The sequence below is a fragment of the Pholis gunnellus genome (assembly GCF_910591455.1).
Source record: "Pholis gunnellus genome assembly, chromosome: 21".
Lineage (NCBI taxonomy): Eukaryota > Metazoa > Chordata > Actinopteri > Perciformes > Pholidae > Pholis > Pholis gunnellus.
The window spans coordinates 7,448,959-7,471,926 of record NC_136548.1 but is presented as its reverse complement, the minus strand read 5'-3'; the positions used below and the strand labels follow the sequence as shown (position 1 = coordinate 7,471,926).

Genomic DNA, 22,968 nt, shown 5'->3' with positions numbered 1-22,968 from the left:
CACATTTACAATCTGTCAAGCAAAAACATGGCAACAAAAAAGTGTTTTACAAAACAGTTAATACTTTTAAACAATGACCCACTTTATTCGTACAATGCAAATGTCTACCAGGTACATTTTTATTTTGTATAAACTGTGCTTTGTACACAGAATCTACATTGAACAACAGTGAAACCATGAGGAGTGAAAACAAATTCCCTTCATCAAAAGGTCATTGCCCGTTTAAAGTACAGACCAGCAGTCAGATTAAAGTGATCTTGGGATCGTGAGCACGGTGGCTATCGTATTCAAAAGGGAACCTTCACAGAATGGGCTTCTGCACACATATTTTTTATTTAAATATCATCATACTTAAGTGTATATAAATAGCCTTCTCGTTTTAAACAGTGACATACTGTTTTGCCTTCACTCAAATGACAAACCGTTTTTCCCAACGCTGTCACTCTCTCTCTTCATTCTCACAACCTTTGTATATCATAACGCCTCTTAAGAAAACAAAAGACAAAAATAATTATAACAAAAACAGAAATGACAATATATTTTCGGGGTAGACGGCCTGGATGCATGGTCTTCCTTGTCAGCATCAAGTCGATCTGGATCTCTTCATTTTATATGAAAACACTGCACTGACTGCAGCACAAACAAGCCTTATGACACCGTCTAAGCATCTTCTTTGCATCTTAAAGGAACAGTTCACCCAAAATGAAGGTTCAAGTATCTCCTTGTTAGCATGTCACTAGAAACTAGAAAAGCCCCAATAGCTTTATTTTAGTCCCATTCAAAGTATTTACATTCAGTAATTACCTATCTACACACTATAGTAGTTTTTAAAATGTGTGGTGGAGTCCGCCATCCCTGTGCAGGATCTTGATCGCGTACATATTCTAAATTTTAGTTTTGGGGTGAATTCTTACTTTAACGCAAAATATTTGCGTTACCAAAAATCTTGGAATTCCTGCTTCTCCATGTGTTGATTATGCAATATTTCCCCGTTGCGGCTAATGTAAAACACACACTGGCACAGTCAACACACACTTGTGCCAAGAAACAATGGATTCCTTTAATAGAGCAGACCGGTACTGAGGGACACAAGCATGCAGGCCGGTGAGATGTCGGGTTGGGGTGATATTTAGTGTGTCGCAGGGGTCCAAATGTTGCATGATTCCCCTGAAGGCATGACAGCGGTGAAAATCCTCATCTTTTGTGTTAGACGTTTGGTGCTGATCTGTCATTCGTGACTGTTGGTCTCAGCTTGACTGTGGCGAATGGATTCCCTCCTCTGCAGGAAATTAATGGGGGAAAAAAAAAAATCATCAGGCTGATATAACGCCTTCAAATTCATCATTACGTGGTCATCAGCCAAAGTTTAATTACCAATGCACATCTGTGGAAACGTGAGTTTTGGTTAGTTGTGTTAGGTCACTCACCCTAGAAAGGGAGCCATTGCAGTCCCATTGACTAAAGAAACCTGTAGTGAAAAAAACACAGAAGAAAAGACCCTTCAAGATCCAGCGGACAAAGAAAACAACACACGTTCAACAAGAACCACCACAAATCCACACCCTCCCTCCGGCTGTGAAGAAAGTCAGTGTTGTCAGACTGGTTTATTAAGATTTCCCATCAACAGTACCCTCCCCCTCGCACCTTCCCAATCCGCACAGAGGAGCTTTGACATGTACTTAAACTACATGCTAAACTCAGACCTCACCAAGTCTGGAATCTGGACAATCTAGAAAGACTGCATGGCAAGAGACACACTCCTCTTTTTCTCTCACCTGTGGACAATAATAATCATTTCACCCTCCACACAGCCAAGTGAGCATGGGGACGATAAAGCTGGGGAACATAACGATTGTACTTGACCTTTGTGAGGCTACCATATTTGCTTTTAAAATACTGTAAATAAAGTTTAAAGAGGAGGCACAGCAGTTAATATATATTTCAACCCAAGACTTTAGTTAGTTAGTTTAGGATGTTGTTTTCATTTGAAATCAGATAGGAAGTATTTAAAGTAAGATTTTATCATTTATTCGTTAACTGTGCATGACGAGGGCTGATAAAGAGAGGTAACTCAACGTAGTAAACCGAATGGATTTTATTTTATGTTTCAAATGCAAATCTTTATCATTTACCTCTGTGAAGCTTATACGAATGGTTGCATTGCATTCATTACTAATTACAGAAAAAAACATGCATTACCCTGCTTTTCCATTAGAGAGCAGACAACAGCTGGAAGTCACTGAACGTGCAGCCTCATTTTGTACAGTTGTATGCCCTGAACTTTGCCTTTCAGGAAGTACCTCTCTTGTTGTTGTAGTGTACTGCCCTCACCAAACTCTTACATTCATCATTTAGGAATAAATTACAAACATGATAACATTTCAACTTGTTTTTTTTTTCCTCTGGCTCAAAATATTACCAGCATTTTGATTTGTCTTTTCTTCAGGGACACAGATATTTTAAGTCAAATTGACAGAAATATTGAATAAACGTTATTCAGAAATGAAAAACTATTATAAATAAGACATGTTTTCAATGCACAAAAACGTTTTAGGATTCAGGAGAAGGGATTTGATTTGAATGCTGCCCGAGAGGCTTCACTCGGGGAACTAAAATCCTCCGAGCAATGGTGACAAGTTCCACCTCTGCCCCACAGTCACAATAACAAACCCAGCCAGCCTTCAGCCCTCTGGACACGTTGTCAAAGGTAGAGCAATGATTTATTTTTGTGTGTGGCCTTATCAATGCTGGGCTAAGTTTTTACAAAATGTTGAATCATATGAGGATGAGATGATCAAAGGAAAAATTAAAAAAGAGCACTGGGATCCTTACTGTTGGAAAGGTACATCCCTCACTGTGCTTTATTTCACGGTAAAGCCCTGAGGCAGCAGATACAAAGGACACTGAGTACAGGCAGAGCAGCGAGGAAGGTGATGATGAGGGAGAAAGAAGTGTGCCTGTGCTCGTCTGCTGGCTGGACAGCTACTAGTTCATTCTCAATCAGCGGACACAGTGTAGGGCACGAAATTAAATTGTGTCTGTACCCTCTTGTCCTTTATGTAACGCTCTCTCCTCTCCTCTAACCTCTCCCTTCCTCAACGCAACCTGGCAAAACCTGGCTGGGAGCATTTTTCAGATGTCTCTTTCTGGTCTGTTTCACACTTGTCTTTTGTGCCTCGGATTCATTTACTTAAGGATACATGACAGCTTTAGGGCTCACACATCATTTGGGGGAAATAGTCATCTAGATAAATACTGTACATGTTTCCTCAAACTGGTGAGAGGAATTGAGGCGTGTATCTGGCTGTGCTCCCTCTCAAGGGTGTGGTGGCAATTACTAGGCAACGAGGAGATGTTGATAAGACACGATTAGTCAGACTAATAGTTGGAAATGTGTGTTGGCATTTTGTGGCGCGGTCAAAGAGTCTGTGATTAATTCGGCAAGGCAGTAGAGATATCCTATCAGGGAGCATAAGACTTTTTCTAGAACGTGGGACGTGGCCCACCTCATAGACATTCAAACATGGCTGCTGTCGAGCACAACCACAGTCCTCTACTGTTAGCCTCGCAACCAGAGCTAACTAGCTAGCAAGCAAAAACGTGCCTATTTACATATCCAGCAGGTACGAACACACATTAGCATTATTTCTAAGTAATAATCAGGCAACCTGGTGATGGTAAATCCAATCCAAATCCAATATTCTCCTCTCTGTTTTCAAAATATCACACTTGACGAAGCACGTTTTTTTCATTGCATCCTATGGTAGAGTGCTTCCACATTACTAAAAACAACGACCATTCTCATTTCTAAGAGTGACAAACGGTGGATTAATGGAATAACCAATGTCTAGTTAATCACATCCACACAAAGATGTATTTAATAAATACAACAGAGGACATGTGGTCAGCAGATGCTCATTGAGGTGCTGGTATTGACCTTGTTCTGTGGCGAGGGCGTTGAAGAGACCGCTGGGCTAGAAGAAGTGTGGTCGCTGTAGTCGGGCGGCGGCAGCAACACGGGCTCCTCCTCCTCCTGCTCCAGCAGACTGGCCACGCTCAGACTACGCACCGGCGTGCCAAGATTGCTGCCGACACACATGACACAAAGGTTCAGCTGTAAAAACAAATCATTGATTCACTTCCCGGCACGTTGTAATGTTTTCTCACCTGTTTGATAGCACTGCTTCACTATAAGGTCTGCAGTAAGATGAGGGAAACCAGCCCCGCCTAACAAGGAAGACAAACACACCATCATGTCATGAAACAATTTCAAATAAGCAGTCATATAAAATCTTTATTGTTCAATAAATACTTGGATATCCATCAAGTGTTATCTTCTCTGGAGGCCATGTCGTATAAGACGTGGGAGAGGTATCGATCTCATCAAGTGTTTTTCTTAAATCTTCAAGCTATTCCTTAAGACAATATTACAACCAAACATTTGATTTACAACAACACCATTAACCAGAACGAGTGGCCACAATGTGCCAGATTCTAGTGGCAAACCTATACATAACAATCAGGCCACTACAGTTAATGATTTTTGAGTATCAGATGATGTTCTGTACTTTTTTTTAATTAGTATTCATGATAATATACAACAGACGAGTTGGCTGCTACAGACAACACACTTGTATGAGATGTACATATATAATCCATGTCAGGCAGACAGTTTTCGTTCACTGACACCCAGAAGTTGACTCCAAGTCATGTTTGGAGAAAAATATGTCTTATCAGACCACTGCACTGGATTTGTTGCTAAGAGACAGAATGTAATGTGATTTACAAATAGTCGACACAAGCCTGCATTATGAGGCCTAATTGATCTAGCGAGTAGTTGAAGATGACTGTAATTACACAGGCTGCTTTATGGATTTGTGCTGCTGCGGCTACAGATACAACCGTTCCTTGTCGTACGTAAACAGTTGCCAAGCTGATGATTTGAGTAGACAAGACACACAAAGCTAACAGGTGCCATAAGTGTTTGCGTCGGAGAATATAAAGCAGGGGAGAATTTGCTGAAGCGATTGGAAATATGTTCCCCTCTCTGCCGTCTGGAGGTGAGATTAAGTCAACGCTGCTGTTCAAAGGAGTGATTTCATCTTAATTGCATTTTTTGGCTTGACATATTAATTTAATTCACTCGTCATCGTGTGCCAGGGTGAGGGAAAATTAGAGAAAAGGGAAAATCAGTTAGGGTAATGTACAACACACCTGGATGTTGGCATGTGTGTGTGTGGTGTTTTTAGGCCGGACAAGAGAGCGAGAGAGAGCGAGAGAGAGTGAGAGAGAGTGAGAGAGAGCGAGAGAGAGCAAGAGAGAGCTTTAAGGCTGTCATGTGGAACATACCTGAGATACTCTGTGTTCCTAAGCTCTGATGTATTGGCACGACTAAATATTAACAAACACAAAGCGGGCAACAAGTACTGCTAACTTAAGTTATGTGAAAAATGTGAGTGTCAGAGCTGCTGAGTACATTTCCTCGTGTGGGTGTGTTAAAGGTTTGGGAGGATTTTCACAATAAAAGTTCCTATTCCACAGTTCAGGTTTGTCTTAATTTTGTAACAAGTCACGTCCGACTGAAAAGCCCAATATTCTGTCCAGGTTTTAAGATTAAAGGATAACACTGTCATAGTTTTATATCTTTGTTATCGTCAACAAGTCACATGAAAAGACCAAAGCCAACAATGTTTTAGTATGTGTCACAGTACTTTCAGACTTCCCCAGATTGTCTGGCAGATTATTGCACATTTGGTGGATTAAGGAGTATTTGTTGTATTTACAGCAGCAGGGCTGTGTATGTGGGATCAAATCAAAATAAACTACAGTGGGTGTGTTAATGGCAATGAAGAATCATGTTGGACAACAATGGTCCTTTTTTACTTTTTAGGAATATAAGAAACTAGTGGAAAACTTACTGTTGTGTCTTCTCCAGCTCTCCGTACAACCAACCGTCCTTCTCCTCTTGGATGAACAGAGCGATGACGTCGCCGTCGTCGAAGCTGAGGAGCGTGTTGTTGTTGCCTGCCGTGTGGGGAAAGATGGTCCTAACTCTGTGCTTCCTGCCCACATTGAGACCGGACGACTGGGATGTCGACCGCGACAGACTGTCCCCTCCAAGGCTGCCCTGGTCTGGAGGAGATTAGAGATGGGATCATGTCAGTTATCTGTCAGAACTTGAAATCAAAAAGGTAATTTAATATTTAAGCAGTAAGTAGTTTGACATTTTGGGAAAGGTCTCTTTGGACAGAGGCTATTTGTTTCCCCCTGTTTCAAGTCTCTGTGCAAAGCTAAGCTAACGTGCTGCTAGCTTCCGTTTACCACACAGATATGAGAGTCAAATTTTCTTTTTTTAAATGTTTATTTGTGGGGGGACAGGTACATTTATGTTTGTGTATCAGAGAAGCCATCCGTACCTGAGTTGTGGTCTGACGGGGGGGTGAAAGGAATCCTGGGCTCTGGGTTGAACATGTTGGCTAGCGGACTGATCTGCGCCTTCAGTTGCGGCGCTGGAGGAGGCACCCCTGACTCCACGTTGTTCTGAGGAGATGAAGAAGAATTTAATGAGCAGATGCAAAATGTGACAAACTAGGAGACGGGCATAATGAAATTGAAAACAAGCATTTTCTCTGAATGACCAGGGTAAAGTCCGTGTCAAGGCAAAGATATTTAAACAGCCATTATCGTAGTTGAAACTGAATGTCTTCCTCCTACGAGGCAATAAATTACCACAGAAAAACACAATCAGGGGACTTTACAAGAACAACAAGAGCACGTGCAGGGTTTCTCATGGCTGATGGCCAGATAACGATAACCAACCACTTTACACAACCTCAATCTGATACAACAGATGTCAGCACCATTGCAAGATAAAAATACAAGCAACAACACTGCAGGGCCAGTCTTGTCTACACGGTTTATCCTCGTGTAATATTTGGGATGCTTCTATCCACAGCTTTTATCTGAGGCATCTTGCAGCTAAGATGAGTGTTAAAGATAGGGATGAAAAGCAACACATGTTAAGAGAATAAAGCTCATGACATGATATCCGCAAATGTATCCGGATATCATATCACGAATCCAAACAGGACCAGCTAATACTCACCCTGTTGTAATGTTCAAGCACAGGCGATTGTTTTGGAGTGGGGGACATCTCCTCTATCATGGTGGTCACCGTGTCCGGCGCCTTGGTGATGTCGCTGCACTTTTCCTGCCAGCTGGGGAGCTGCACGGCCAGCATCTCTCTGGCCTGGAAACACCAGAGAAAGGAAGGTGTCAAACTGTCCTTTAGCGTAGGGGTCTGACTATGCAGGATTACCTCTCTGTCCATGCTTACTTTCTCATGGAAGTTGCTAATTTGATAGGAGAACATGCAATGTTTGTCCGCCAGGAAGCAGAAGCGTCTCTTTTCTTCTAGTAAGGCCTCTCTGCAGCCATCAGCCATGAACTTCTGCATGTCCATCTGGCGCGACGAAATGGTTTCCAAATACTGCAGACAGGGTCAGAGGACATCAAGGAGGTCATGGTACTGGTTTAATAACTAGTCAGGTTTCAAATGAGCAACAAATGAGGGAGAGATTGTATTTGTACTATATTGTTTGGAGAAGTGACCACAAAGACAATGAACAAAACAATAAAACTGAGAGCAAGGTGTTCCTCTCAGCGCTTCATCAGGATCATAAGAAGGTAGAATGGGCCTCAATCAGTTAGTGAAAAAAACATAATAGCAATAAAATAATGATAGAGAATTACAAAATATTTAACATAAAATACATGCAATTGAAACAAACAAATAAGTAAACAATAAAAGAAAATACCAAGGAAAAAAATAGAAAAATATAAATTACAGAAAAATGATAGAAATAAATAAAGAATTTTATTTTAAATACAATAGAAGAGAGCCATACAAAAAAGAAATATGAAAAGTTATTTAATTTCTTATGTGTTTTTAATAAAGTCTTTTTTATTTTACTACATGTACATCTTTCAGTCCCCACAACCTCCAGCTGTGAACCTCCCGGGTGAAGCAGTTAGGATTGTAAACGTGTTGCTTTAACACCAATGTGGGAAACTGGCTCTTTCTCCCTCTGAGTAAAAGTTAACTCTGTGGCCGCAACTTAATGCTTGTGTGCTCGCCTCGGGTCAGAGTCACAAATCGAGGCACTAACGAGCCTTGAAATCAAAGTCTCTGCACTTAGCGACGAGTTTATTTGGGCCTCCTGCTGCTGGTGGATTGATCTCAGCACAGCGGTAAACGCAGAGCAGATGGGCGACTGGACCTCATATAAGGCATATAAACTCTTTACAATTACTTCTCAACCCACTCCTCTGTTACTTTATTCTACACCCACTCCCTTTACACGATCTCTGCCGTTTCCCCAGGTTGTCATGGTGCCGGTTAAAGCTGCCTGTCTCTTGAGGGCTCTGTCAAAGACCCTCCTCTGCTGTCTGGTCTCTTTCTCTCTCCACCATAGCCTGTCAGACGCTGAAGCAAGGCTCTCGAGTACCCACTTTCACAGCAAACAGCCGTCCAAACTCTCAGCGAGAGGTGGGGGAGCACAAAGACAGGACTGAGCTCATCACTGGCACATGATTATGAGAAAGCTAGGTCCGTTAGCCTTGTCTCTTTTGTAGTCCACCGGTGTTTAATCACATAATGGAAAAAGACTCTTCTGAGAGAGAAGGGATCCCAGATAGGACGACTTACTGTATGAGTGTCTTTTAAAACTTGCCATTCGAGTGCAAGGATAAACAGGAGACTGATTCTGATGTTAGCAGCAGAGAACCCAAAAAAAAACAGCACTTTCGCAACCTACAATCACCGCAAGTTCTGTTTAACAATTCTGTCGAAGCAAACCAGGCCCACACACCATCCATCATCAAAGTGAGGACATGAAAACAGTCAATACATTAAAACAAGAGACAGACAGGAATTATTGCTCTGGCTTTTGCAGTCTCGACTTCATCTCACCGCATTGATTTACGAAGCAAATTGCTGTCTGAGGTGTTACGGTCGCCTGTTGGTAGCGGACAGCAGGACGTAAACAACCGACTATATGTGCACCACTCATTTGGAGGCATACACTTCAAACAATATTCTCAGGGTCAATGCACAGCACACAACAGACCTCCTCAAGCAATGGTGACGGCAACACTTGACTAAATCTTCAAGGCCAAGTGTGTGTGCTACTATCCACTTGGCAGTGATTGCAAAATGTGTGTGTGATGCAAAAGAATATGTTACTCCACACTGCTGTTTGTCTGCTTGGGAATATTTCTTATGCATTTCCTGTGCATTGAACACTGCTGAAGGTACAATTCTACCTATTGATGGGTTAAAATGAAAGTTGTTTTCTGGAGAATATTTCCAAATGTTGATTTTAATATTGTATGTTGTGTATTTATGGTCCATTATATTTGTCATGTAAAGGTCTGTATCCACTGGGACAAACATTTTATGTTCGTTAAGAGCTAAATGCTAACGCCAGAATGCTAATATGCTCACCGTCAAAAGCCGGTATAATGTAACTACGATCGCCATCTAGCATAAGCTAGCATGCTGACACGCTAGCCTGTCAGCATGCTAGCTTTTGCTAATTAGACCTAAATGGCTGTTAGGAACCTGTTTTGGCTGTTGCTCTTCAGCTTCAATTAATTCCTCCACGGGCAGAGAAGTGTACACACCAAACGACGTTTGATTTTGAGCAAGGTCAATCTGGAAGGATTGGATTTTTCTCTTGCAGCCCTATCAGCTCTGTTTGGCATACAACACACGTCATTGGATGATATAACTATCTAGTTGCACTGAAAGTCGATCTGACATTTCATGATAAACTACATTCTTGGTTTCCAGGAATGAACCATTTGGTTACGATTACCCCAACTTGTCGCGTCCAATACAACCTGGGGCTCAGCGTGGTCTGGAACTGTGTGTCTGCATACATTTAAGTATTCACGCATGCGTTTGTGCAAATTTGGGTGTGTACGCCTCCAATAGAAACGCAATGATCCGTCTACATTTGAACGCAGTGAGCCGGGGCATAATGGTCTCATTCTGCTGCGTGCAAAAACAGAGAATATGCAAACAGCTATAGGCGCGGTGGCACCTTTGATGGTCCTATTCCTTTGTCCTATCCAATAAAAAAGTGCTTTTTAAAGGTATTGAGTGATTTAAACACACATCTCAAAGTAATTATGAAGTATAACCGGAAAGCAAAACCTGCAATTTCAGTCCCACAAAGTCCCACACCTCTTTCTTTCTCCTTCACACTGGTATGTGATTATCATGACAACTATCTTGGCCACATCTCTTCGCCCCGTCACATAAATTCTACACTCGTCATATTCTTTTCTTGGGCACAGCGTGAGCACGCAACAGCACTCTGCTTGGAGAGCGGTGCAAAGTATCAGGCAGGCTCTGTTTTGAAGGGAAGGAAAAAACTAATTTGGGGCGTCGGTGTTGGTTTCACTCTCACCTCGTTCTCTCTGATCTCATACTTGGATGAGTGCTTTCCCTGGCTTTTCCTCCTGAGCTTCTTCAGGTCTGTCTGAGAGCGCTCCAGGGAGTCCTGCTTCACCTTGTGCTCTGACTGGTAGCGCTTGAAGGTGGCCTACAGGACGTTTGACAAGAGAGGGATGAGACAAGTGAGCAGGTTTACAGTTTTCATGATGCAAATGTTCCTCGGAAACAAAGAAGCTAAAATAATCTTGCGATTCACAGAACCTAAGAGCCAGTCTAATTGGCCAATCTAAGCTCTGCGTTCATGAAATAGGTTTGCATTAGAAGTTCTACAAACAATGGAAAGAGGCACGTGTGTATATGATTACGCTTACATTCATGTATTTCACGTCCATCTCTGTCTTCTTCTCCAGCTCAATAATAATCTCCCTGTGGAACGTCTTGAACTGCAGAGAGAAAACAACACACACACACACACCTTAAATTCAATGCAACACACTTCAAGCTGCATGCACGCTCTTCTAAACACAATGTACAGTTCAGTCACATGGCTCAATGGAGACGCAGCGATAAGAGTGGAGTGACCTGGTGGAGTGCATGATAATGGGTTTCTGAGAGGATGAGATTCCGACCATCAGGGATGTCTTATCAGCTTGTTATGGTTAAAGATTTACAACTTTCCCCTCTCGCAGATACATTAGGATCAGTCCAGGGTAGGCACAGGCAGACACGAGAGCCATTCACGCAGCACGTCATTTGCTTTTCTACTTAAGAGATTGGGCTTATTTCCAAAAAGAATCAGACAACAAGACTGAGAGTGTTGGGTTTCAGTTTTCGCCGTGTTCAAACCGACGACACTTGACTCTAATTTACTTGTTGTCACTAGCAGGTATTTGGGGCATTTCACCCCGAGGCAGCAGTGTCAGGAAGGATTCTGTTGGGTTTTCCACTCTCAACGAACTCTCTTTCACCTTTTGTTACAACGAGTTAAAACTCTCTAAAATGTAGAGAATAAGCACAAAAGGTTGAAGAGGCTACGTGTTCGGAAAAGGCACTGTAGTAAATGGCAAATCTCTGTCTGTTATGTGAAGAGAAGCCGAGTGTTGGTGGCCACAGGGTACTCCTAAAAAGGCACAAAATTGTTTTAATGACATAATTGCAGCAACGGCAAGGCTTTGTCTCGTTTCATTCTTCAGATCCATTATGTTGCTTTCATTCTTCTGATTCAGGGCCTGACAGAATGAAACAAAGACTAAAGGAGCAACTTACGCTAAAGCTGTGAGCTTGACTGAGAAAATCAGAGCTGGCCATATTCTACGTTTTTCGTTTTGTCAACGAATCCCATGAAAAGACCAAAATGTCTTTCTATTTTTACCAAACGCTACTCAAGCATCAGTAAATTGTGCATTTGTTGGGGATTATTTTTTTAAGGATACTCACGTTCTCCTCCAGTTCATTGTAGACCTTCCTGTGGGCGTCTGAGATCTCCATCAGAACCACACCTAGAGAGACGTCAGGAACATTTGTTAGTATTTCAGAGATCAATGGCCCATTGACTTTGTATTCTGACCAGAGACAATTCTATAGCTTTCTTGTTGTGAGTTAGCTCATAGTTAAACCATGAAGTGGTTTGATTTATTTGCACATTTCATATATGCATTTGCAGATATAATGTGTTAATTTAGGAGCTTCAGGAGGTGCTGCCTGGTGCGTGGTTTTGTTTCTTTGAGACGGAGCTAGCTGTTTCCCCCTGTTTCCAGTCGTTGTGCTAAGCTAAGCTAACTGACTGTTGGTGGTAGCCTCATATTTACTGTGCAGACATGAGAGTGGTACCAATCCTCTCACTCTTACTCCCGGCAAGAAAGTGCATTTCTCAATAATAAGTATTCCTTGAAGCAAGGCAGGTGACAGCGAGCATATGTAAACCAGACACCTCACATACACATCCACCACACACAAACAGTGTATAACCAGATGCAGATTCAGGAGAAAATGTTATTTATGAATACTTTCCATAATAAACTATCAAAGCCTGTTTTCATCAGGCATTGCATACATCTTTAAAACCCATATTTTATAGACGACTTATCTCCTTTCAATATTTGAACAGCAGTCAATAAGTAATCTCTATGAAACGTTCTGGTATCGTGCGGTCAGATACAGAACAGTCTCCATTCACAGACAGGCTACAGCATAGATAGAGCAGCATATGACACAAGACAATGGGAGTGAGTCAATACTGTAAACAGAAGTGGACAATCGTAGCTAAGCAGTTTATAGTGCTAGCTCTATCACAATGGGGTGAAATCTAGACTCAAGGTTTACTATAGGACACCGCGTTTCAGGTGCAACCTGTAAAAAAACAATATGGGACATCATATCTGGACATGTGACAGTGTCACCACTAGGGAAAAGAGAACAACTTGCTCGAATTTCAACACCTTCAGGAACAGGTGTCAGGTTCACTTTGGGATTTTTATGTGAAAAATCTCTTAAAGCTGCCCATGTCGGCACACTCTACCTAAACACACATTGGACCAAACACCTGACATTCCTCCCCGCACGCCTCCACTCAGGGCAAACAAACGTAATGACCCACTGATACAGAGCTGTACTCCCGTGATCCAGCAGGCAGCGTCCAGCTACAACAACATTGCCCTCTGAAGGTCACCAGAACGTACTGGTAAATGCTTGCCTTTGTGCTTCGACAGGGAGGGGTGGCGCGGGGCTCAGGGGCTGTTTGTACAGCCCCAACAACGGACTGCGAGGGGTGGAAGGGGGAGGCTGAGAAAAGGCCGGGAGGGGGTTCAAAGAGGCCGTTGTACACCTGCAGGTTTCACCTTTGGGGTTAACAAGGTGTGAAAGCCTGCGAGAGGGAGGGTAAATGCTACAGAGCGTTACCACAGCTTGGTACAGACTGTACGGTGAATCGTGAATCTGTCACACGAGAGTGGAGCAAAAGTACAATGTTGCAAAAAAGCAAGATAACGGATGCTTGCTTTCTCTCCGTGGAATTAAGGTGTGAGAGTTGAGGTGTAAAAAGTACAAAAATGGATTCTCTCTAACTAAAGTGTGAATAAAAAACTAAAGGAAGTACCTGGCAACACAAAGTGTTTAGCATCTACTGGGCTGAACTGCTATTCAAGCCTTTCTGACTTTATCTAATCTCAGATCTCGATCTGTTGCAGGCTATTTGGTCCCTTTTGAGTACCAAGATAATCTAATCTTGCGTCGACGATTTGCACCACGTGCACGCGGATTTTTACGCATACAGGGTTGATAAGAGATCCCTGTGGAAAACTGAACTATCCATGATTGACTCATATGACTTATGAGTAATGAACACGCCTGTTCTCTCCTACCCTTGTATACACTCAAATTTGTCATGCCAACTGATTCAGATACTGTAGCTTACAACTAACAAATAACTTTGAAGCATGTAGTTTGGTCGTCGGAGCTTTAAGTTAAGCCTGGCTGAAGTTGGTCATTTAAAACCTGGTGCAGCTAACATACAATTTGTATGGAATCTTTGCGACCAGCATCAAATGCCTGTTTTACAAGGCAGCAGAGCGTTCGACATTCTCAACAGGTGATGCCATTTATGTGCTGGGAGTGCCCTGTGCCAACCCCTGACTATGTGGTGTTAGATAAGCAAGCTGTACAACATGAGATGACGCTGGCAGGGCAAACACTCGTAGCTGAGCCGGTGGCACCTTTCCTCAACCTCGCCTTTGTTTCGCCACTTTATCTGAAAGGAAATCTTTCCTTTATTGAGTTTACTCCTCTATCCAAGCGCAAGCAACATCTGAGATAGCGCTGAACTTGGCAGCGCCTGTATTGGTCATGGTCTTGTGGAGCGGTTTTATCATGCGATGCATCACTGGGCTTGTCCTCGCAGATTTGCGGTGTGTGTGTCTGACGAAATGTAGCCACCTCCTTTGTGACTCAGGATCAAGTGGTGTCTCAACTGCACACATTCCTGTGCAGGTGGGGTGAGACACTTTTTCGAAAGTTGTCATCGATGAGCTACTCCCTTCCTCGTTATCATCATGATGTCACTGTGTTAAATGCTGAATACACTGTCGTGGAAACACATGGGAAGGTGGCTGTGGTTAAACGCTGGACTCTGGACTTACTGTATAAACAACCACCCAGAACCAACAAACACTGCATAAGGTAGATCATGTTGAAAGCTCAAAGATCAGCTTATAAATGGCCCCTGAGGTGAGACCGTCTTGTAAAAGGCTGTTTTCAAGTAAAAAAATGAACTGAAACTCAACTTTGAATCCAACATGGACAAAAAAATGTACTGTATCTACAAACTGGGCAAACCCTCTCTGCTAATAAAGATCATGTAATATGAAAAAAAGAAAGCTCAGGAGTGGCTTATTAATGGACCCTGAGGTGAGATTGTTTTGTCAACAAAACTGCATGAACTCAAACATGCAAACTGAAGGCTGCATTGCTCAGTTTAGTCCCTCTATAAAGTTTGGGAGACACGCAACCTGATTAATCTGTCCTATTTTATTTAAAATGTCAAACAATGGTGAAAAAAAATCCCATCACAACTTAAATAATTTGCCATTTTATTACTACTTTTACCATTAAAACACCAAAGACCGTCGATCGACTATTCAATTAATCGATTTATTTAATCATTTCAGCTCTACCACTAATAAATAAGTGTACGTGATTAGAGCCCTGCAGTTATTACCAATATAAGATGCCATCATGAATATAGATCACCAGTTTCTCACCCTACTGATGATCAATAGCCATCTGTTTTTGGGGTTGTATTCATTTATTATTGTTTAGTGATTGGAGCATCTACTGCCATTCAGCATGTCTACTGTGTGCTCCAGATCAGTAGCTGTGACAGCTTCCTTAACACAGAGCGATGACCTGCAGCCACACGCGGCACATAACATCATTTATTACTAGAACACATAAAACTAACTGCAGCCTCGAGCATCAATATAAATCTCTCTTTACATAATACAACAAACTGAAGGCAAACCTCATAACTTTAAAAAAAAAATGCTTTATGTTGTTTATAGAGAGAGATTTTCTCTAAATAATGGTTCAAATCTATAATAGCCGATAAGCGACTTCAGATGCAGAGTGAGCGACGGAGGGACTCATGGGATATTTTTGTGAAAGGACTGAAGTGTGACGTTTTTTTTTAGATGCTCCGACATCATGGTTTATTGAGCGGAAAGTGAGTGTCTGGTCTCTTTGGAGGTCCCTTGGAGGAAACTCCCGGTGTACTGGAAGCCTTTACTTTATTAGCAGATGCAGAAGGAGGTTGTGTTTGAGATCTGGGATCATTAGGGACCTGTTGAGCGCGACGACAGGAGTCATAACTGACTGAACAATGAGTGGACTCTGAAACAACCTCCACCCTCCTTTATTTATTTTCAACAGTCTAGGCCTGGTTTGGGAAAACAATCTGTGTCTGTGTGACTGACCTGGATATTTTGGTGGCACAGATACATTTATGCCATATGGTCCGGATGATTGTCCTAAGCAGCTGCCCATACTTCTATCACGAGCATGAGAACACATACCACTTTTTAAAGGTTTTAAAGTAATAGTTCAAAATCTTTGCGAACTACTTACTTACTCACTTTCCTGCTAAGAGTTAAATGAGAAGATCGATACCACTTTGATGTCTGTATACTAAGTTGGCCTATGCGGCTGGAGCCAAGAGACCGTTAGCTTATCTTGGCTTAAAGACAGGAAGTAGGAGGACACAGCTAGCCTGCCGCTGTCCAAGAGTAAAAATAATCCTGACTAATTTCAAACCGAGAAACAAACAAGATATGACCTGTTAATAATTTAAAGGGGTTGGTTTGCAGATACCTTTCGGACAGACCCAGACTTGCTGTACTTTAAGTCTTCATGCTAAGCTAAGCTAGGCTAAGCTAAGCATCTCCTGGCTGGTGCATCACATTTGTTGAACGTGCAGATATCTCATCTAACTCTTGGCAAGAAAACCAATAAGTGTATTTCCCAAAATGTTCAAATTAAACGTTGGCGAATGTTGCATGTCATTAGTCTTATAGCTTAAGGTGAGGCCTAAAATTACTTATGTCACATTTATCATCTGAGATAAGATCAAAATACACAGAAATTATGCATCTCATTAATTATAAGAAAAGCGCTGCCAACACTTTTAAACCCAACTGGCACAAAGGGACGACTATTAAAGTTCTTGACGAGGAGACAAATTCTTAGATGGTTAACACATAAACTGCATTATTTGTGATGGAGACATGCATTGTTATTAATGGTGAGCCTGACCACTTTATCAAGTTTACCCGCTCTTGCCAAGAAGAAGGCTTTAGAAGTTCTTGGACTAACTTTGCACCAGACAAGTTTTTTGGAGCCAAGACAAATGAGTCTGCTCCAGGTGCTCTCAGACACAAACTAAGAAATGAAGGGAGATGAACCTTCACTGACTTTTAGGAACAATTTATGGTTCCCTGATGCTTCTGGTGATGTTGTGTCTGTAGAAAAAGATAAATTGCCCATCATGTACTGATGTCTCGGGCAAAACTGTTTGTTGTGTCTAGAGAGCAAAATGGTCCCATGATATAGCTCTAAGCCAGGTGTTTGAAATGTCACAATCTTTTATTATCTATACCATCAACCTCCCCATAGAATGAATAGTTCCTCTCAAAAGCAGAGACCTGTTACAGAAGCTATCGGTAGGAAACACTCAGCGGTTTCCCCGCTCTAAATCCTCATTCTCTGGGGAGAATAAAATAGCTTTGGCTGACATTACCATTTTTCTCATGCTGACAGTGTACTTCAATATTTCAAAAAACAATTTTGGCTCAGCAAACGAAGAAAAGGTGGAAGGGGTGGGGATGTGGCTATTCTTTCTCCTGTAACATTTTCAGTCCCTGAATACCTGTTGCCTTTCAGAGTGGAATGGCAACTCCCTGTGGAGTCCAGTCATGGCCTCATGCACAGGAAGTTTCTAATTGTACACCCACTGAAAACTATGACTTTTAAATATGGCAAACCAGCTGCGCTGCCATGGCACTTTATTATACATGAATGACAACAAAAATATGTTCTGATGCCAAGCTATAATCATTTAGTATTTCACCTCAAAAACTGATGGCACATTGATTTTCCAAATCAATGTGTTGATTTTTTTTTACTTCTTTTTACTTCAGTGAAAAAAGTCCAATGCTAAATGGTACCCTACTAAAATATAGCACAAGTAGAGACGAGCAATAAAGTCAGCAAACTGACTCAGTATGTTACTAACAGCAATATCTTTCTTATGTTAGCTAACATTAGCATCATTAGCCACACAGCAATATAAGTTAGCTAACATTAGCATCATTAGCCACACAGCAATATAAGTTAGCTAACATTAGCATCATTAGCCACACAGCAATATAAGTTAGCTAACATTAGCATCATTAGACACACAGCAATATGTTAGCTAACATTAGCATCATTAGCCACACAGCAATATAAGTTAGCTAACATTAGCATCATTAGCCACACAGCAATATAAGTTAGCTAACATTAGCGACCATGGTGGAGTGTATTGACATTTTTTTACTTTTAAAAGTTCTTAAATATTTGGGGTCATTGGTAGTGGTTAGAACTGGTCGCAGCCCATTAAAGGATCAGCGATGGAAGAGCAGGAAAGATGGTTATTTAAAGTAGGACATGGGAGAAAATCCCATCTCAGGGTTTGCCTTTCTTGGTTTTAGTGCGCTGTATCACTAAATCACATTCCTGTGACCATTGTGGCCAACATTTGGCAAATAAAGCGATTCTGATAAAGTAACTACGCTGTTGGGATTTTTAAGTCATAAATAAGGAGATCAGACAGCACAGGTTATAGGTTTTCACTCATTGTCTTCAGGCAGTTGTGACTTGTATAGCTATAATTTGAAAGACAAAATGTGGACAAACTGTAGCCAAGGAAAACAAGCCCCGCTTGGTATGAAGTAAAAGCCTCAGGTAACTTTCTGCAAATGCCTGCCAACCACAGTGACGCAAGTGCTTTCTACACCACAGAGGGAGGGGAAAAAAACTGAACTCTGAAATCACACCAGAGACAAAAATCCATACAGGTGCCTGCAGTGGAGATCTAGTCGTAACAACACAGTAATGCATTTGGTTTGTCATTCTTGACAGTGGTGCGGTTTAAAAGGAAATTATGCTCAATTCTTGGACTTTTATGACTAAATGAAAGATCCTACTGTCAGAGAGCGAATGAATGATTAAAGATTCACTTAAGGCAATAAGAAGCAATCGTAAATCCTGTTGAAGTATTTACGAGGACTGAAGGTAAAGAACAGTCTGTACATTCTAACACGTCTATCATTGTTTAACTCTGTCTTATGACTTTTGTTTTAATATATACAGCGCCAATATAAAAAAAAGTAGATGTTTGTCTCTTTCCATACAGTTTGAGCCTCCCCCGGCCTCCGCAGACAGACGGTAAAGACCGGCGTTTTGGTGAGGCAGATGGAGGAACAGGGAATGAGGAGGATCAGGGCTGGGAAGACAGTCTCCTCTGTCTTTACTGTTTGTTCAGCGTGTTTGCTACTCTGCTCGCTGCAATGTGTGAGAGAATTCACACTGCCTCAATGCCGTCCATTCTAGGCAGAGCTGAGGGTTCAAGACTTTCAAGCACCTTTTTACTAGAAGCCATTTTAATGTTTTCTATGGATTCTGCTGCCAAATAATGTCACTCCCTATAAATAAACCCTTTTTTATTAGTTTTGACTGTTCTTTAAAGTGTTATTGTTCTACTCAAATATGCTGGAGATGCACATATGCAATGCTGCAATCAACGTTAAGGCTGTAAACTTTCCTATAAATATTCTAAAGTAAAGGTGGCCTTTGTGAAGCTATTCCACCTCGTTGTTTTTGGCTTGCAGTGAAAATGTCACCGGCAAACCGTGTAGCGTGAACATACTTTTTAATGAAGCAATGAAGTACTTGCATTGTTAACTGACAGGTGCGGCCCGACAAACGTGGCCAACATTGCCTGATAGCAGAGTGCGGAGATTGTTTCGCTAATTGGCACCAAGAGGGATTTTATACATTTAGCCTGTCGGGATAATAATGTGTAATAAGAAAGCTTTTTTTTAATGTCACTAATTAAAAATCTAGAAGACGATCTTTCTGACTGACAGGAGAAAGGTGGTATTTGGGATCCGTATTTTCTGTCGGTTGAGCATTATGAAACGTATTCTTCACCATGGTTTCATTTTCAGACGCTGACACTCCGCCAATTGTCAGCTACGCTGCCTTGTTTGCGAACTTCCTTAATCCTTTTTCTAAATGTTCACCAAACGTGACACACACGCTTCATCTTGTCTCTTTCACACAATGGCTGCTCTGTGAAAATCACCTCGCCTAGTCTGACATTTCATGAAATTTTGTTTATGACTGGAAGCAATGCAAATGCCATCGAAAAAACAAGAGAACCTAGTCAATGCGTGTTGTTCACTGTGGTAAAAGACCCAGCGCTGAATGACGGAGCATTATTTATCCATTTTTACTGCCTTACTCTGATTCTCTGCATGTCACATCAACTTGAGCTTACAAGAGGGCCACTTTGTTGCCCCTGCATTAAGGAGTGACACAGAATAATAAAATAAAATAAACTTGATGAATCGTAATAGCCCCAAATTACAACCCCTGGATGAAGTGGGTCAGCTCCACATTTGAGCGATAATAGAATAATTGGAGATGAGTCACATGATGGATGAAAAACAACCTGTTCAGGCTTTTTGGCAGCCTCCGAGAACAGTCAGAGGAAGCACTTCAATCAGATCGAGCGTGAGAGCAGACTGTAGTGAAATGATGCTACTGTGCCACAAGGGTTCATTCAATGTTATTTCCAGATGTTTGCATAATTGACTTGCACACAGGCAAAAAAAAGGCATATGGTGGTGATGTGAAAAGTCCCTTTGATATATTCATGGAGACTTTAAGGAATCAGTTCGACTTTTTGGGAAATGCACTTCTTCGCTTTCTTGGCAAGAGTTAGATGAGATGATTGGAACCACTCTTGTGTCTCTACGAGACACACGAGGCTACAGTCAATTAGCTTAGCTTAGCATAAAGTCTGGAAACAGCCAGACTCTAATGCGCCTACCAGCACCTCCAAACCTCACTAATTAACACATACCAGTATACAGATTGTGTTACATTCGAAGAGATCCAGGCTAGCGGTTTCCACCTGTTTCATTTATGCTAAGCTAAGATAACCGGCTGCTAGCTGTTGATTTATATGTATACTATACTATATTTCTATTTATACTTTTTCAAGCTTTACCACACAGACATTTGGATATGGCTGTCAGGCAGACCCCCTTGAGATTTCACTCTCTGAAGGTAGATTTGACCTGGAGTCGCATGACACTCACCAAGCTCTCTGGAGACTGGAGACACTGTAGCATTCTCTCCGACCTTTGAGACTGCATCAAAATAGGCCTTCCCAGCCATAGTCATCGCTGCATGGGAGAGACAGACAAAACATCATCCAGTTAGCAGCTGAGAAACTTGCCGGAGCATTTTGTGTTCTGGTGAAAGTTTACTCAAACCCAGCTCTTTGGTTAGTGGGGATACCGCTGACACTGAGGTCAAATTCAAAGTTCACGTTAAGACGTATAGATCATCAGGTGACATCCTATTTTGAGGGGCGAAAGCTGTGTTTACCTGTGACTGATTTCTCGTAGCTCTTCCCGAGGTTGACCAGATTCCTCAGGCCTGGGTTGAACTGCTCCATCACATTCTGGGGAAAAGAGCAGAGATTGAGGTGTTATGGAGGAAAAACAAATATTTTAATCCTGATCTAGAAACAGTTTCACACAATATGGTAACTAATTTTTTTTTTTAAAGGATAATAAAACGTGTGAGGCTATTTTTGTGGGAGTGGGTGGAGAACAGAAACACATGAAAACAAGAGCAAGTGTGTGCGCTTTTGCTCTAAAAATATCACCATGTCAGAACAATAAAACTTTCAATCTTTAACTTGACCCCTCACACATGCTTTACAACTCCCTCATAAGAGCGAAGTCCCGTACAAAGTGGCAGCTATTTGCAGTATGAACCTCATCACTCTCCCCTCCCAACCCCTGCCCCCCTTCTCTCTCTCTCTCTCTCTCTCTCTCTCTCTCTCTCTCTCTCTCTCTCTCTCTCTCTCTCTCTCTCTCTCTTTCTCATTGAAATGCCTCAACAATCAAGTGCTGTTCACCTCCCTGCCTCTATTCCCCTGGCACGCCCTCAGCAGAACAATGAAGTGGTAGGTATGACTTTACAGCAAGAAAAAAACAGCAGAAGAGGACAGGGAAAAAGGGAAACAGGTTCTTTGCTTTCTTTTTCTCTCTCTCTCTCTCTCCCAGCTAAAACTGTGGCACACAGTTAACTACAGGTATGACTTTCTCTGTGTGTGTCTCTCTCTCGCTCTCAAACCCACATACACAAAGATACACAAAACACACACACTGTATTGCTAATTACATTACATTGCATTCCACTAAATAATCAAATTTAAACCTAATTATACTATTAAATGTAAAACTTAAAACCACACAATAAAATAACCTTTTAACCTCTAGTCCAAACTCTCTTCTTTGGGATTCTGAAGACATTTGGTCCTCACAGAGACATAAGAACCGCCCCACACACCCAGACACACTCTCACCTGCATATCACATGTGGGATCAGTGTAAACTTGATTAGATTACTCTAAGCCGACAAGATGAATGCCTTTTGATCAAATCACTTAATGTCCATTGACAAGCTAGAGCAGTTTGATTGATGAGAGAAATGTTTGTCTCACTCATCACATGCCAGACAGGCAGGTTGGCTCATGGTGGTTTGACGTGTTTGAATAATAAAATATTCACTTTTGTTCTTGTTGTTGGACATTACACCCACTGAAAACTATGACTTTTAAGTATGGCAAACCAGCTGTTATAAGGTAAAAACAACAACTTTATTCCCCTTGTAAACAGAGAGTTTCAGATGAGTTCAACAGAATGGGTCCTTTATACAAAAGGTGAAAACGGAAGAAAACGGCCCCAATAAAATAAAAGCAGACACACTATAACTGTCTCCAACTCATTTATAGTGATGTTATATATTTGACGTATTGTCGGGGTTAAAATGCAACAAAAATGAGTTATAACATAACTAATAAAAACCCGCTTCCTCCCCTCTAAACCCTCATCACAAACCAGAGATAATATCCATCAATCATAAATGATGATATCGTTATTTGCCAAAAGACTTACCTTGTATGTACTTTCAGTAAGCTTGCTCACATCATCTGGAGCCCGAGACATGATGGCAGGTTGTTTTTTTTCAAGCCCAGAAGTCGGAAAAAGTAAGAAATGAGGAAAAACACAAATGTGGCGTTTGGTAATCCAGGTGTAATAAATCCCACAGCCGGTCCTGCTGCCTGTCTGCACCCTCACTGCGCGCGTGTGGACAGAGAGACGCTCAGCGGGCGGGCG

At 41.7% G+C, this 22,968-nt stretch overlaps 1 protein-coding gene across 1 annotated transcript; it reads right to left on the bottom strand.

Annotated features, from left to right (window-relative positions):
- Positions 1–61: 61 nt before the first annotated feature.
- Positions 62–22,968, bottom strand: baiap2l1a (BAR/IMD domain containing adaptor protein 2 like 1a). The gene is made up of 14 exons (XM_079182123.1): positions 22,747–22,968; positions 21,167–21,242; positions 20,875–20,961; positions 11,900–11,961; positions 10,834–10,905; positions 10,476–10,610; positions 7,337–7,489; positions 7,106–7,249; positions 6,417–6,540; positions 5,919–6,132; positions 4,168–4,227; positions 3,938–4,085; positions 1,428–1,468; positions 62–1,279 (listed from the first exon to the last, which is right to left on the bottom strand). Exons 1-14 carry the CDS (start codon positions 22,795–22,797, stop codon positions 1,207–1,209), a joined length of 1,440 nt encoding a protein of 479 aa, XP_079038249.1. The 5' UTR covers positions 22,798–22,968; the 3' UTR covers positions 62–1,206.

What these genes read in the sequence shown, in the direction of transcription:
- baiap2l1a (XM_079182123.1), bottom strand. Translation starts at nt 22,797, where the DNA reads ATGTCTCGGGCTCCAGATGATGTGAGCAAGCTTACTGAAAGTACATAC. An exon ending in TTACTGAAAGTACATACAAG is followed by an intron (nt 21,243 to 22,746) that starts GTAAGTCTTTTG and finishes TCTTTTCCCCAG; the next exon opens with AATGTGATGGAGCAGTTCAA. An exon ending in ACAATGAACTGGAGGAGAAC is followed by an intron (nt 10,906 to 11,899) that starts GTGAGTATCCTT and finishes TTCTCTCTGCAG; the next exon opens with TTCAAGACGTTCCACAGGGA.